The sequence below is a fragment of the Periophthalmus magnuspinnatus genome, chromosome 3, assembly GCF_009829125.3.
Source record: "Periophthalmus magnuspinnatus isolate fPerMag1 chromosome 3, fPerMag1.2.pri, whole genome shotgun sequence".
NCBI lineage: Eukaryota > Metazoa > Chordata > Actinopteri > Gobiiformes > Gobiidae > Periophthalmus > Periophthalmus magnuspinnatus.
Genome location: NC_047128.1, coordinates 21,583,730 through 21,598,253, shown reverse-complemented (window position 1 = coordinate 21,598,253; position 14,524 = coordinate 21,583,730). Strand labels below are relative to the sequence as shown.

The following is a 14,524-nucleotide window of genomic DNA, read 5'->3' as shown; positions in this document are numbered from 1 at the left end:
CCAAACTGTTATGCAGCCACATAAAATTGGACAGTTTATTTCAACTCCTCCAAATGAAATCAAATGATCAGGGTCCAACAACAATTGTACTTTTACTTTTATAATTTTTACAGAGATCGTGGGTCAACTGAGAGTTTGACAAAATCAACCACAACTTTTTCAAATCAGAGAGATCCTTTTTGACCCACAGCATTGTATTATAAAAATATTCATAACATCATTTATCAATTTAGTTTCTGCAAGAAGCTGTAAAACATATCAGCTATGACATAGCACCACACCCCAATGGCACTGCGGTTTAAATCCTTTATATTGATTTCTAACCAACGTGCTTGTGGCTAACTGTCTTTAACTGGCTATATACAATGACACGATATAATATGTGGTTTAAGCTGTAAACTACAAGTCATCTTTGTATGCCATTTGTGCCAGATGTTCCCCTGCCGGATGGACTTATAAGGGATTTGCTCTGAGCCCCCAGCTGTTGTGGAAGAATATATATGACATAATTTATACAATATGTTCTTTCAAGACTATGCATTTGTAATGATAGATAGACACACTTTTGGGTCATCATTCTTCAGGTAATTTGTACCTTTGGATTCTTGTAACTAAAGTTGTCAAAAAAAAAAATAATTGGTCCTAAAATTTATGTCGAATCAAAATGTTCCTTTAAACAAATAAATTGCATAAAACAGGATAAAGGATAGGATAAAGTTGGAGCTTTTCAGAGTAGTTTTAGAATAGTTTTGATCTAGATCAGAACTTGTACAGTATAAGAACACATAGTAATGTAAAGTATCACAGCCCCATCCTTTGAGGAACTGTTGTGTGGTATTATTACTATTATTTTGTGTGTAGGTGGAGTGTGGTGGAGTTTGGTGTAGTCCTGGTGCATGCTTCAACCGCCCGACGCACTGCACCTTTAAAAGCTTATGCACGCCAGGAGCTCATACTGGCTAATCCATTCTCTTTATATTACTTTAATTTACAACATACAACACTGCACACACACTTCTCAAGTCACACACTCACACTTACACCCCTGACATTTACAGACATCCACGCCTCGTAAAACCTTTCTTTAAATTAATGCATTTGTTAAATAACTTGATATGTTCTTTGGCGTATTTTCTGTCATGGCTTGGAGCGGGGTCATGACGAAGGAAACTACTATTATTTTGTGTTGAAAATCAGATTGTAAGAGTGGCTTTGGAGGAATACTTTGAAAATGTATGCAGTTACAGAATACCAGCGTTAAAATGTATGTAATGTGTCAATCCTAACTTGTGTGATCAAATGCATGTGCAGTGTCCTCTGATTTAAGTAAAGTAACCAAATGAAAGAGTAACAGTACTGGACAGTCACAAGTTAGTATTCTGGATATGTATTTTCAGCACATGTTTTTAGTTTTCTTCCCAAAAAGTTAGTTTTCACTGTGGTACTGGAATCTGTATTGAATATTAAAGGCTCTGTACATGTATTAGAGCAAAATTTTTCTCGTTCTTGAGGTCAAAATATGGCAGCTGCATGTTGTCTGTATCTAAGCGTTTTATTGTCTAATAATCAGGAATTGTACATTAGCAGCTAGTTGTTGTTAGCTTTTCTGTGAAGACAAAATTTTTACAGCTGTGAAAAGTGCTTATAAACTCATCGCTGTGAATAATTAGAAAGCTCATGATGCATAATGTAAGTGAGGAATAACTTTGGCCCACTGCAAACTCTTTAAAATGCACTAGTTCTGTTTTAAAGTCGGATACACTGCCTTTAACTATCAAAGTCTGTATCGAATATCAAGCATTTTCTTAAGCATCAAAGCGTCGAGTTTGAAATTGCAGTATCGTAACAACATGTAACTGCAAAATATACCTGAAACCTTCTACCTTTCCCTCTGTGTCTGGAAGTCATAAGCCTTTTCTGTCACATTTAAAGTGAGTGTGCGTCTAGTCCTGGTATCTATTTACTTTCCTCTTGCCACAACAGCTTTTGGGAGAATGATAGAGGTGAGCTGAGACGTGAGCGAGAAAGAGAGAGTGCATTATCTATCTGCAGCTGTCAGCACTGTTTGAACGTTTTGTTGCCAGAGCTCCACGGGGCTCTTCCTGAATGCCACCAGGTTATGTCTGCTGGCTTTTTTTCCATTTTAGCATTTTCAAATTCTTTTTGAAGGATATGATAAGCTCTCTGTCTACCTTTGCAGTTTGGGGGCGGCCGACGCATTTTTGCACACACACGCACAGTTACGGTAACAAAACATAAAAACGTAGTTGGCTAAGTTCTCCGTACACATGCTCATCAATCCGTTGAAAGCAATCTGTCGGGAAATCTTTAGCTTTAAACAACACAGTGTGAATAGGGGATGAGGCGTTTTCAGAGGGGAAGGGTAACCGCTAGCGACTTAGCCATAGCTGTCTTTAAGCATCCCAGAGTGTCAATAAGGATTACAGGAGAGCGCTTTTATCTCTTCAAACACAAGCGACCAGTCACTCATTTAAATGGAGGAACAATGCAAGGTCTGCCTGATAAATAAGAAAAAGAATACACTTCCATAAATGCGTTCAAATCCCAACTCCATTCAAATTCCTGGAACCATATGCTTAATTTAAAAGATCTAATCTGTGGTTTTGTATTGCTGAGCCAACTCGCACCCGGCATACCTTTGTGCATAGTTTTTTAAGACCTCAAAGGATAAACACAGTACCTATTGTTACTAGCGACGCACCTTTATCCCCAACTTAAGACCCCAGTTGCTTTGAGAGTACTTTTGGATATTTTGTTGTATATGATGGATCCAGGAATACTGGATAATCTGAGAATGTGACATGAATGTGACGTGAATGTGACACACGAAAAGGTTTTTCAAATCAGAGGGATCCATTTTGACCCTTTGTTGACCTTTTGTCACTTTACAGAGCACATATTATGCAAATTGTACTTTTTTTGAGCTTTTATCCATGTTAATGTTATTCCCTCATCAACAACATAGCAGGAGCTGAATTTTAATTTCATGCTTGTTTAGTAAGTCCGGTCTGGTCCGGTCTTAAAGAAAAAACCTGATTTTGAATTTCCATGGATTGTTACATCACAGGTAAAAAGAAGGAACCAAATTTGACCATTTTTGCATTAAATCACGTTCATTATAACTGCATGCTTCTGTTAGCATGTCAGAAAAAGTTGCTAGATCTAGCTAGAGATTTTTCAAACATAATAACCCCAGTTCCAAGTATTGTAAAAATACTGTAGAAACAAGGTGTCTATTGTTTGAAGATAGCTATTACTTTACATTTTAATAAATGAAATACCAAAGCAAAGGTACTCAAAAGCATCTTTAAAGACCAATAGCATTTGTTCTTTAAATGGAGAAACAATGCAAGGTCTGCTAGATAAATTTTAGAAAAAGAATATACTTCCATAATATACTTCCCATTTCTGAGCCAATTCACACCAGGCAAATCTTTGTACACATACTTGTTTAAGACCTCAAAGGATAAACACAGTAGCTATTGTCAGTGGTGACGCACCTTTATCCCCAACTTAAGACCCACAGTTGCTCAGAGAGGGCTCCTTGGCAGATGCTGTATGCAAAGCAGGAGAGCGGAGGGGAGCACGTTCGACAATAGACACATTATTGCATTTCAAGCAAGCCTTCCCAAAACGATGCGCGGCACAATATTAAAGGTGACACAACTGTATTTACTCCTACTTTCAATAGACCTAAAATAACCCCGGCAAAATCAAAAAAGACGCGGCAATAACATCCGTGAGGGAAGAACAAATAAAAGCAAATTTTGACATTTTGCTTTTTTGACGCGTTCCATTTATAGGTCAGAGGAAACACTAGCCGACCTCTCATTGTTTCTTAAATGCCATTTGGATAAGGCGCGGGAAGCCGGGAATTAATTAATGCGTGGGTAGCTGCCACTGTCAAGAGGCGGCGCATTAAAATCAATGATTAATAAATTCAAAACACACAACAAACTCAGCTGGGAGAGGAAAATAGTATTGTGCGCGCCATAGGAAGTCGCCCCAGAGCAGCCGCGATCTGAACGAGCCGTCCACTCAGATGGCTAATGGAAAAGTAGCCGGTGCCAGCTGTGTGCCTGTGAATAAAATCACTTTAATTAAAGGAATTACAATGGGAAAGGAAGCAGAGTGGTATTGACGGAGCGAGCGCGTACGGCCCCCACGTGCACGCCCATTCACACGCGTTATGAAATCCCGTAAAGATTTAAAAAGAACAGAATGCCTTTGTGCTCGTATTATTAAATAGGCCTAATCCGCACATGCTCTATTGTCCTATCCGCCTCTAAGATTTACACCAAATATGGCCCCCCCTTTTCTCACCGCGACATAGATACTTTAGTAATGTCTGGGAGCACGACAAAAGCGCGCAAGAACAAAGGCAAATATCTCTTGAACAAATAGCAAATCCCTAAATACAATTTCATAAGGTATTTGTTTGATTAAGCACGGACAACAAAATTAATGACGAGCAAATATTAGATCCTGCCGCAGCGTCTCGGGAGAATGGTAATAAGAGTGTTTTTATTTGATCTTTCAGAACGCGGGGAAAGAGCCACTTGCCAGGGGATTTTTAGAAGTCAGTGTATGCCTTTAAACGCTATGATATGCAGATGAGAGGAGTTACAAAAAGCAGAAATGGAGCTTTATAGTGTTTCAGTTGGGGATGTTTGATAGCAGTTTGTAGTGTGGCCCAATAGTTAGAAAGTGGTCAGTCAGAGAAGACCCACAGAGGTAGAACTGGACGTAAATATTTCTTCAACTTTCTCTATGCATGTCACATGGGTGAGGAAATGTATCAAGCTCTGATCCACAATATGAGATTATGTATAAAAAGTATATTGTCACAAGGATTCCTTTGCCATAACACCCAGCTCTATGCTCAACTGTTCTTTAAAGTTAACTCATAAGGCTCATTCAAGAAAAGGATCATGTGTTAATGTGAAACAAAGGAGCTCATTTTTCACCTATCATGTACAAATAAAATTTAGTGCTTCTCTCATTGAATCTGCAGAAATTCACAGTGTATTTCAGTCTCCAGTGATATTTTTTTCCTTTATTTGTTCCAATATCGACAGACCATGTGTTTCCCTGATTGGCCAATCCACCTGTCAGTCACTCCCATCTGAAGATGCTATTGCTTTGCCTGGAATATTCCACAGTATGGCTTTAAACGTATCTATCTTCATGAGAGGTAACTCCGCTTACAGTAAGCATGTGTGTTTTCAAAGCATCTTTTTGCAATAACAACACGTGTGGAATATTCCAGGCAAATCATTAACACCCCCATGATAACGGACCGCCTACTAGAAAACTTACATAGTGTACCTTTATTAAGTGAGGCACTAAACGATCCAATAAATGACTAGCTGACTTACTACAGCGCAATTAAAAACAGTGTTATTAGCAAAACAGACAAGCAAACCTGCCTTCCACTGAATATTTCCTATGCATTCACATATCCGTCTTCCTCATTGTGCTGCAAAGAGACAGGAGGGAGACTGTGGTTGGTCCATCAAGTGCCCCTGTATTAAATTAAAGTAGCCACAAGGGGGAGGCAGACCCACATTTAACACAGCATGACTGAAAGAGCAGCGTGTGCGTTATGGGCCCCCAAGCTTTCTGACATGCTTCTGGCAATATAAGGGCCCTTTAGTGACCCGGTGCGGCCCTGAACAATAACTGTCCATTCTGTAGCTCAAATTAATCAACATGCAATCACACTGTCTGGACCACGCTATGGTTTTGCATACTCCGAGCATGGAGGCTATTGTGTTGTGCAAGCTAAATGGATGAACATTTTTGGAAAATAGCCAGATTGTTTCTAATAAGTATAAGAATTGTAGTTACATTTACAATTTACTTTTTCAAATGGGGATTAAGTGAACGCCTGTTTAAACACCAGGAGAAATATGACCTACTAAACTTAAAGTTCTGAGACAAGCAGGTGGTTACAAGTCAGCTGTATGGACCCCGCTCAGATTAGCAGAGGTTGCATAGTTCACCTTCAAGAATCACAGGAATTTCAGAATTTTTTGGTTGTGCTCTGAACTATGGCCAGCAAATTCAGAATAAGATCCCCATAAATACACTACATGTTGGTGATTGCAGTGGATAAAATGTTATATATATATATATATATATATATATATATATATATATATATATATATGTATATATACACATACATATATATGTGTGTGTGTGTGTGTGTGTGTGCGTGTGTTTGTTTTTATGGATATATTTTTAAACCATCTTTATTCACACTTGTTTGAATCCTTTTTTAGTAAATTTGCCTCTAACTTAATTACCTCTCCCTCTAAGCCCCATAAAACATGTGGTTTTGGATTTCCCAGGATTATGATGTCACAGGTAAAAGTCCACTGGTCTCTCACGATGTTCACAAATCAAAATCTGAAATGGAGAATTTTGAGGTTTGCTGATTGCGACAATTCCAACTGCTTTTTAGCCTTTCAAGCCAGTAATGTTATTGTGGGAAATGGCTGTTTATATTGAATATGCAAGTCTAAATGTATAAAATATTGAAGAGTAAGAGAAGGGAAACTAAGTCAGATTGTGACATCAAAGTGGCTGCTAATATACACTTGTTTACATGGGATGGTGGCAGGGCCCATGGGGAGGTCTGGCCTGGTTTGAAACTGCAGTCAGAAGAGAAAACAACACTTTTAACACACATAAAACTCTCTACAGAGCTGTACAAATGTGTGTGATCAGACCAGTGGTATCACACTGGTGGGTTACATTCTGTGTGGCTCACTATATCCATCTCATTATCAATATAGTCTGAATGCAGCTTGGTGCTTTGCTGAGGTGGAAAGTTACTCATGTCAAATAATCAAGTTATGGTAATTGAACTTTTTCAGTAGATTTTCAAATCAGTACTTGTAAATTGGTATAATTCTAGCCATGTAATAGTACCGTACTCATTAAGTCCTATTATTTTCAATGTAGACATTTACAAGTCCTGGTGTACTCCGCTCGTTTCTAGTTTGTACACCTACAAACACAAATTACATTACTGGATCATCACCCATGATTGGCCAGAGCTTAGAGAGTACTCAGACTGGTTTAAAATAACTTTTTAAGATATAGAATGGTGCTAAAATTCAGTTAAAAGTAGTATCTAGTACTTTGAGTAATATTTTTCTTGCATCCTAAATACTTTCTCAAGTACATATTTGGTGGCAGAAAATGTACATTTTCACTACTCTCTTCATCCTTGAGATTGACTTGTAAATTGGAAGAAGACAGCAATTTAGACAAGTCTAACATGTTGGTCAGTGGTGTTTTTGATTATTTTTATGCAATATTCACTGCAGTAAATGTTTTAGATTTTTTGTTGTTGTATCTTTTATAGATGGTAATTAAGTGGTTCTACGCAAGAAACTAAATGAACTCGATCCTGAGCCTTCTTTGGGCAGATGGGTTCCTTTTTAATGGCAGTGTCACACTGACATCTAGTGGACTAAATTTTGTAGGCAGCAGTAATTCATTGCTGAAGCACCTCATCTAATATCCTTTCGAATTTTAACATAAAAAGCATATTTTTAACCAATATTCATGATGCAATGCCACTGACTCAGATATTTAATCTATGTATTCGTGCTCTTATCTCAGTTATCTTCAGTTACATGGATTTGCAAGATTTCAGCCCAAGGCTCCCAACATTAGCCAAGTTGCTAGAGCGGCCAGATACACTAGCCCGATCCCAGGTCCCACGGCTGCATACTGTCATTGTATACTATAAATGTGACCATATTCTATAAACTGAAAATTCTGCAAACAATTTTATTGAAAATATGTAGCAGCAGCAATTTATTATATAATGTCAAATAAAATTTACATTTTGGAGGTGACGAGAAATTGTGGGTTCTGATAAAAAATAAAGTTAAATACAATCATTTTAGCTTCTCAAGCCTGGCTGTTTTACTTGTTTAAGTCAAATAGCAAAGCTACTAGTCCCCAAGCAAAGCATGGCCACGTTTTGTCTAAAAATTGACAAAAGTAATTTTGTAAAAAACAAACAAAAAAAATTCATATTCACACACATGCAGCCATTCACCACTCCTCCATTAGCAAAGCCCACTTTTATAGCAGCAAATAGAGCCAAGTGTGGCTCTAGAATAGTCGATGGGCTGTTTGAGCTAAGGAAAGTAAAACACCATTCATTTAATCACAAACATCCAAGTTCATAAAAGAGTCCATAAAATGTCCTTTCCATTTGGCTTCTGCAGAGGAAATAAAAGCACAAAACCACTTCAGGCGATGTGGTTGGTTGGAAAGCATTTTGTGTGCATTGCTGATAAAAAAAAGGAAAAAAAATCCACCATTTGTCACCCATGCTGAAGCAAACTACCACTCTTGCATTTGAAGTGCAAGGTTATGCATGGCCACACAGTTCCTCCCAACAATAGACTGGTCCTGAAAAATTGGAACTTAAAAAAATAAAACTCTTTGCCCACTCCTGATGAGTTGTCTGTAACAGCAGTGGCAGAAGTCTTTGCTCTTTGCTGCTCACATAATTCAGTTCTTTGCCCGTCAGACGTGTTGGCGCTGGGGAGACACTGTGTGCATCCTAGGTATGACTTTGGGCACGGCAGGCTCCACTCTGTTCTGGTCCTCACTCTTCTCACTGCTCAGCGGTGGAGTCAGTACCCCAGAAGGAACAGAATAACTCCCATGATGCTGTAGTTCTGCATCCTGATACGAGTAAGCTTTGTCCTGGAAAGAAAACACAAATACGGTTACTTATTACAGACTTTATTTGATTAGAAATGTATTAAAATTGGATTAATTGTACAGAATAAAAGTGTAATATAGGCAGCGATTCAGTTACTTCCAATTGTCAGTGTTCCGACTGGAGGAAGACATTTGAATATATTTTGTGCTAGGTTGCACTGGTTAAAATGTTTGTATTATGTTCAGGAAATGTCAGACAAAATATAATGTTATCCAAAAATCTGATCTTATTCATTTTTTAGAATTTGGACTGTATAATAGTGTGTGAACCATTGTGACTAGAAGGAGCTGAGGGAATGCAATGCTTTTAACAATAAGCATAGGAGGTTAACATGACAATGCAGGGGGTGGTAATGTCACCTTCATAGCTGCCCATTTTCTAGTTACTTTATAATGTGAATTAGTCCCACTGTAATTGAAAAGAACAGAAAGTACACCAACACTACACACAGGCATCATGGTGCTGGGCAACTGACTTTACCCAACTTGCCAGGAATGCTGATGCATTAATGAAATAGGTTCAGTGTGAATTTTGAAGTATACAAGTGTTTTCAAACGATTTCAGCAATAATGAACAGGCTCAATACACAATACAGATTTTGATAATCAGACAGTAAATCAGACTCTTAATCTTACTATGTGATAGCAGTAGTAGTAGTAGTTATACCAATTCTAATATGCTCAAAATCATTCTAAAACTATCCAGGAATGGGCACTTCAGTCCCATTTGTGATTTCATTCAGTATTGATACTTGCTCAAATGAGTATCTACTAGTATGTGATTTTTTTTAATATTTGTGACAACCCTACTTCACACTGTCCCAAAAAGAGTACACAGAGTGTGTCATTGTACCTTTATAGTGTAGGGGGCTTAGACTAATAAAGTACAATTTTATGTATGGAATTGTTTTGTATCTAGGACTCACCAGCCATGTTAGGTAGGCCATATGTGTCTGGATGTTGTGCATGTTATCAGCTGATATGCCCATGAACGTTTTCATTGGTCTGGCACTATTTTCCCTGAGTGCCATGGCAAAAGGTACCATCCACCGCACACACTCTTCAACCTCAGATCCTTTCAAAGCTGCAAGAAACAAACAGAAAAGTCTTAACTGGCTCATAATGGCAAAATATACATTAAAAAAAAAAAAGAAAAAAAAAAAAGGTACAGCTTTTTCTGCTCGTCTCCATTGAGATGTTAATACTTTGCTTGGATTGTTCCACAGTATGTCATTAAAAACACATTAGTCTCTGAGGAAGAGCAGGAGACACCACCAAGCCTAGTTACAGGTTAGATCTGTGGAGAAGTGATACTGAATGTTTTTCAAGGCATGTTTGAGTAATAGAACCACCTGTACTGAAATAAATTAAAAAAGGTACATTTGTGTAATGCCATACTGTGCAACACTCCAGGCAAGGCAATAGCCTCTCCATAGAGACGAGTGGACCCATCAGAAAAATTACAAAGTCCTTTAATAACCTAGAACAATCAGGATTGAAATATATAATATACAAGTAGATTCTTACCTGAGACATTTTCCACAAGTTCTAGAGAGGAGAAGTGAAACAGAGCTGAGGCGGCTAGGACCCCATTGGAAAACTCCAGACAACGGACATCCAGCATGCACAAATCCAACAGCTGGAAAACATTACCAAAGTTATTTTTTTCTCCTGGCAACAACCAGTGTGAAAACTTGCATCCAAACTACCGCAAGACAAATATTACATGTAGCATTACACAATATGTCAAATTCTTCTTTCCAACAGAAAATACTTGAGTACAGCTGGATCATGTATGTGCGTGCCAGTGGAACACACCTCAGCAATCTGTGTGAAGGTAGCTTGGGGGTATTTGGGGATGAGCAGCTCGTCGGTCTCCTTGAGGAAGGCCACCTGCATGTAAACATTGAGCCAGGAGATGGGCGTCTGAGGGCAAAGGCTCCAGTTCAGCTCCTGTCCACACACAAGACCGATATTAGTACAGGTGCACTGCTTTGGGAACGTATGCTAGTTTGTTTGTCAAAGTTTGCTCATGCAAGTCTCTGCTTCATTGTGTAAAATACTGAAGTAAAATCGCATGGAAAAACAAAACAAAAAAAAACAGCTTACTATCAAGTATAAAAAGTATAATGTAAACCAAATCTAGCACATCATTTTACGTTTTCATAGCAGTGTATCAAAATGTAACGCTCCTCAAAACTAGGCTTTGGGATATAAAAAACTGTTAAAGTACATTACTTAGATCAGGGGTCCCCAACCTGTAGCTCAGGGGCTACCAGTAGCTCTCTTCCCCAAGTAACCCACAAAGGATATAGGAATAATATTTATAAATACTGAATAACTCATCCCACGGCTATTACCATTGTAAATGTGCACTTTAGATGACTAACTTTGCGCATTAATAAATGGGTAATGGTTTATGTTTATAGGCAGCCAACTGCACCCCATCTAAGGCCGTCACCGTTACCTCAACTCAATTTCTTGCAAACGATAACAAAAGCTCTATAATTTTTCCTCTACCCCTGGACAAGATAAAACCAGAAATATACCTAAAAATGTATGACTAATGAGTGATTTATGATACTTAAAATATAACTTCTTCAAGTAGTAGGTAAGTGCTTGCAAACCCCCAGTTGTGAAAAACTGCATAATGAGATTATTCACCTTCATGATTATTATTTCCATACTGAGAATCTCATCCTCTGTGCAGGCCTCATCTGTGACATAAGCAAACTGGTGCAGTTTGGGAGGGTACATTTCCTGTGGACAGATATGAGAAAATACATTAAGATCATTGTGATGCCAGCCATGTAAACACAAGTTCACACTTTAATGCCTCCGGGCTCTTACCTCAACTTTAGCTGCAATAAACAGGCAGGTTATGCCTATGAGCTGTAGTGTTGACTTAAAGACATTTCTCTGTGTGGCCATGAAGCGATCAAAGTAGTCTTGAGCCAGGTGATACGTCTCCCGGTGGAGTTTGTACACTTCACTCACCTTCAGTGGAAAAACAAAACCATTATTGTTGGGTTAGTTTTTATTGAAACAGGTTAACAAACACGTTGTTCCCATATAAATATCACCATAATATTTCATCATCTAATAACATGGAAATTAAAAATTGTGTGTTGAAGCTAAATTCCCATTTTAAAATTTACATGTAAATAAAAAGTACATTTAATAAATAAATAAAACGATGATGACGATTAAATTATGTTGTAAACTTTGTAAAATTAGATTAATAAAGTGACAAACCTCCATGAGCCAGTCTAATAGAATGGCCCTCATCTTGGGCTGTAGGTGTGGGTGTTTGTCCATCACTTTGACATCTCTAGTGTAGGTCTTGTCTTTTGCCAGCATGTTGCTCCAAACCACATCTTTACTCGCCCAACTGGTTACAGGAAGAGAACCACAGGTTAAAATGAAGTACAAAAAGCTCATTCAAATATTTTAAGTGAAAGGTAGCTGAGCAACATCAAAGACGACTACAACAATACTCACCACAAAGCAGGGAGCGGGGCACAATGCACTGGGGTCGCCAGTATGTTGTTAAAGCTGTAGTGGGGGAAACCCGCATTTATCAGGCTGACTGGCTGGTTGTCCTCATGGTCAGGTGTGGGGATCCACCGTGGGGGACTGGTATAGCCAGCGTCCAGGCTCCAACTCTGAATGCACAGTAAAAGTTAATACATTTGAGAAGATACTTAACACACATGTGACACTCAAGATAGGTCCGCAAGATTATTTGGAATTGAATCAAAATGTGAACTGTAGCCATAGCAAATTGCAAAGGCTGCAGTTTTGGAAGTACCATAACTTCCTCCACCAACTAAATCTCCTGTCCTGTTCTGCATAAACTGCTAACTGAGTAGTTTAAATCTGTACAAACATGTTCTGAAATGTGATTCTTGTATTAGATTGTCCTTTCATATTTTAGTCTTGTTTTATCAATTCTTCTGAATGTATTTAAAATGTGAACTCTGAACAGAATCCTATAACTACAACATAAATCACAAATACAATCCAAATCATTCAACCCTAACTCATGACCTGCCAAACCTACCTCACAGTCACGGTGTTTCTTCTTTGTCATCTCTGCTACCTCTTCGTCAATGTCATGCAAAAACTGAAAATCAGACAAGAAATAGAACGATCATTTGACAGTTTGTTTAAAAAGGGGGGGACAAAAGGCATCCACCATCTATAATCCATCTCTTTGTATGCACAGATTTCATTCCCCAAACACAAGTGTCAATTCATAGACGTCTGATAGCTGCCTCAACCTTCTCACAGTACAACTCCATCAACAACTAGAGAAAAAAACTTTACAATAGACTACTGTATACCACACATAAATGAAGTTTTAATGAGGTTGCGTCTAGAGTGGGCCAGTGTGACGCCTTGTGGGCTACTTACAATGGCAACATCTGCCTTCCTCTTTCTCGTTCGTACTGCTGATTCTTTGGACACCTCGGGAGGAACAGATTTCGGTTCTGTCTCTTCCCTAGAACAAAAACAAGAATCCATGAACATAGATTAACACATAAAGTTGCCAATCAGCGGGTGTCGTGTGGTATTTCTTACTCAAAAGTACCATAGCATCAAGCTAACTAGCTGAATGGCTGGGGCTGCATCCATGCAAACTTTTTCCGCACTGTGACTGACATTTGACAAAGTGAATCGTTTTAAACACACAACTCACCGGTTTCCAAGCATTATACACGAGCTTGTCCGTCTGTGTTGGAGTAAACCTGTGGAATAAACACGATTTTAAGCTTTATTTTAAGCTTTTAACACACATTGAGCCAGTCCCAACCCCCACTCTCAACTCCCTCCTTCTGACAAAGCCCAGCTCAGCCCGGGCGCGGGGAAATGGAAATGGTACGCGATGTTTTAACTCAGTAAAAGTTCACCAAATACGAGCGGAGGTCCAAGAAAGCAGATTGAGGACAGACATCAGGGTCTATATAACACTCAAAGCTTGCCAGATTGTTATATTTGTACATAGAACTTGACTATTTCCTTGGTTAACTTTGGACAGCTGGCTTGCCTCCCAGATAATGGCCGAACCCGGTGCAGCTGGGACGCCACCCTTTAACAACAGAATAACCGGCAAAAAACAACCCGAGTGACACTTTATACTTAATTTGAGCTGTGTATGCACCTATTCCTGTGTTAATTCGTGTTGGATCGTGATCTTTCCATTCACAATCACACTTGTTGCAGCTCTCTAAGTGGCGCCTATGCTAACCCGCGAGAAAGTTACGCACGATTACCTCAAGTTTCTGCTCTTGAAGTTCACTCTTTTCCTCCACGATGGCAAAGTAAACGAGCGTGGTGTTGCTGTTGTTGTTTGCGGGGTTTAGTAGCGGTGTTTCAGGCTGGATGAGGTGCTCTGTGAGTGCGCTCAGGCCGGGGAGCTAGTTCCTCTGAGCGGGCGCCTTGTAGGAAACAGATGACCCGAAGCATCAACGTCAGGGAGGAGGTGATTTCACTTGGCGCTAAATCACTGGCTTCACTTCGGTTTAACGTGTTGGTTTTCAGCATTTACGGACCCGTGCGTAAAGACAGATAGTCAATAGAGCAGATGTAAGCGCAATATGTTGTAGAAAGTCAAGTAAAGAAGATGGAAAGTGGAGTTTATACAGTTTGCCGGTACATGGGGGGCGTGGCCGCGGCAGTGACAGCTGTCGGGGCGGGGCTTCAGAAGAGGAAGTGCCTGAACAACCGCGTGGCTAGTGTG

General features: G+C 39.1%; 1 protein-coding gene across 2 annotated transcripts; it reads right to left on the bottom strand.

Annotated features, from left to right (window-relative positions):
• Positions 1–7,810: 7,810 nt before the first annotated feature.
• Positions 7,811–14,391, bottom strand: ccne1 (cyclin E1). 2 transcript variants are annotated; one of them, XM_033985799.2, is made up of 12 exons: positions 14,058–14,391; positions 13,484–13,532; positions 13,198–13,285; positions 12,845–12,907; positions 12,283–12,446; positions 12,037–12,172; positions 11,632–11,778; positions 11,446–11,541; positions 10,600–10,734; positions 10,309–10,420; positions 9,708–9,865; positions 7,811–8,763 (listed from the first exon to the last, which is right to left on the bottom strand). In XM_033985799.2, exons 2-12 carry the CDS (start codon positions 13,495–13,497, stop codon positions 8,581–8,583), a joined length of 1,296 nt encoding a protein of 431 aa, XP_033841690.1. In that variant the 5' UTR covers positions 13,498–13,532; positions 14,058–14,391; the 3' UTR covers positions 7,811–8,580. The 2 variants fall into 2 exon arrangements, with proteins under 2 accessions (XP_033841690.1, XP_055086597.1); XM_055230622.1 differs by lacking the exon at positions 12,845–12,907 and having other exon boundaries at positions 14,058–14,367.
• Between the last annotated feature and the right edge of the window lie 133 nt (positions 14,392–14,524).

Coding starts and splice junctions, on each gene's coding strand:
- ccne1 (XM_033985799.2), bottom strand. Junction 12,173..12,282: donor GCCCCGCTCCCTGCTTTGTG/GTGAGTATTGTT, acceptor TCCTGTAACCAG/TTGGGCGAGTAAAGATGTGG. Junction 8,764..9,707: donor TGGCCTACCTAACATGGCTG/GTGAGTCCTAGA, acceptor TTTTCTTTCCAG/GACAAAGCTTACTCGTATCA.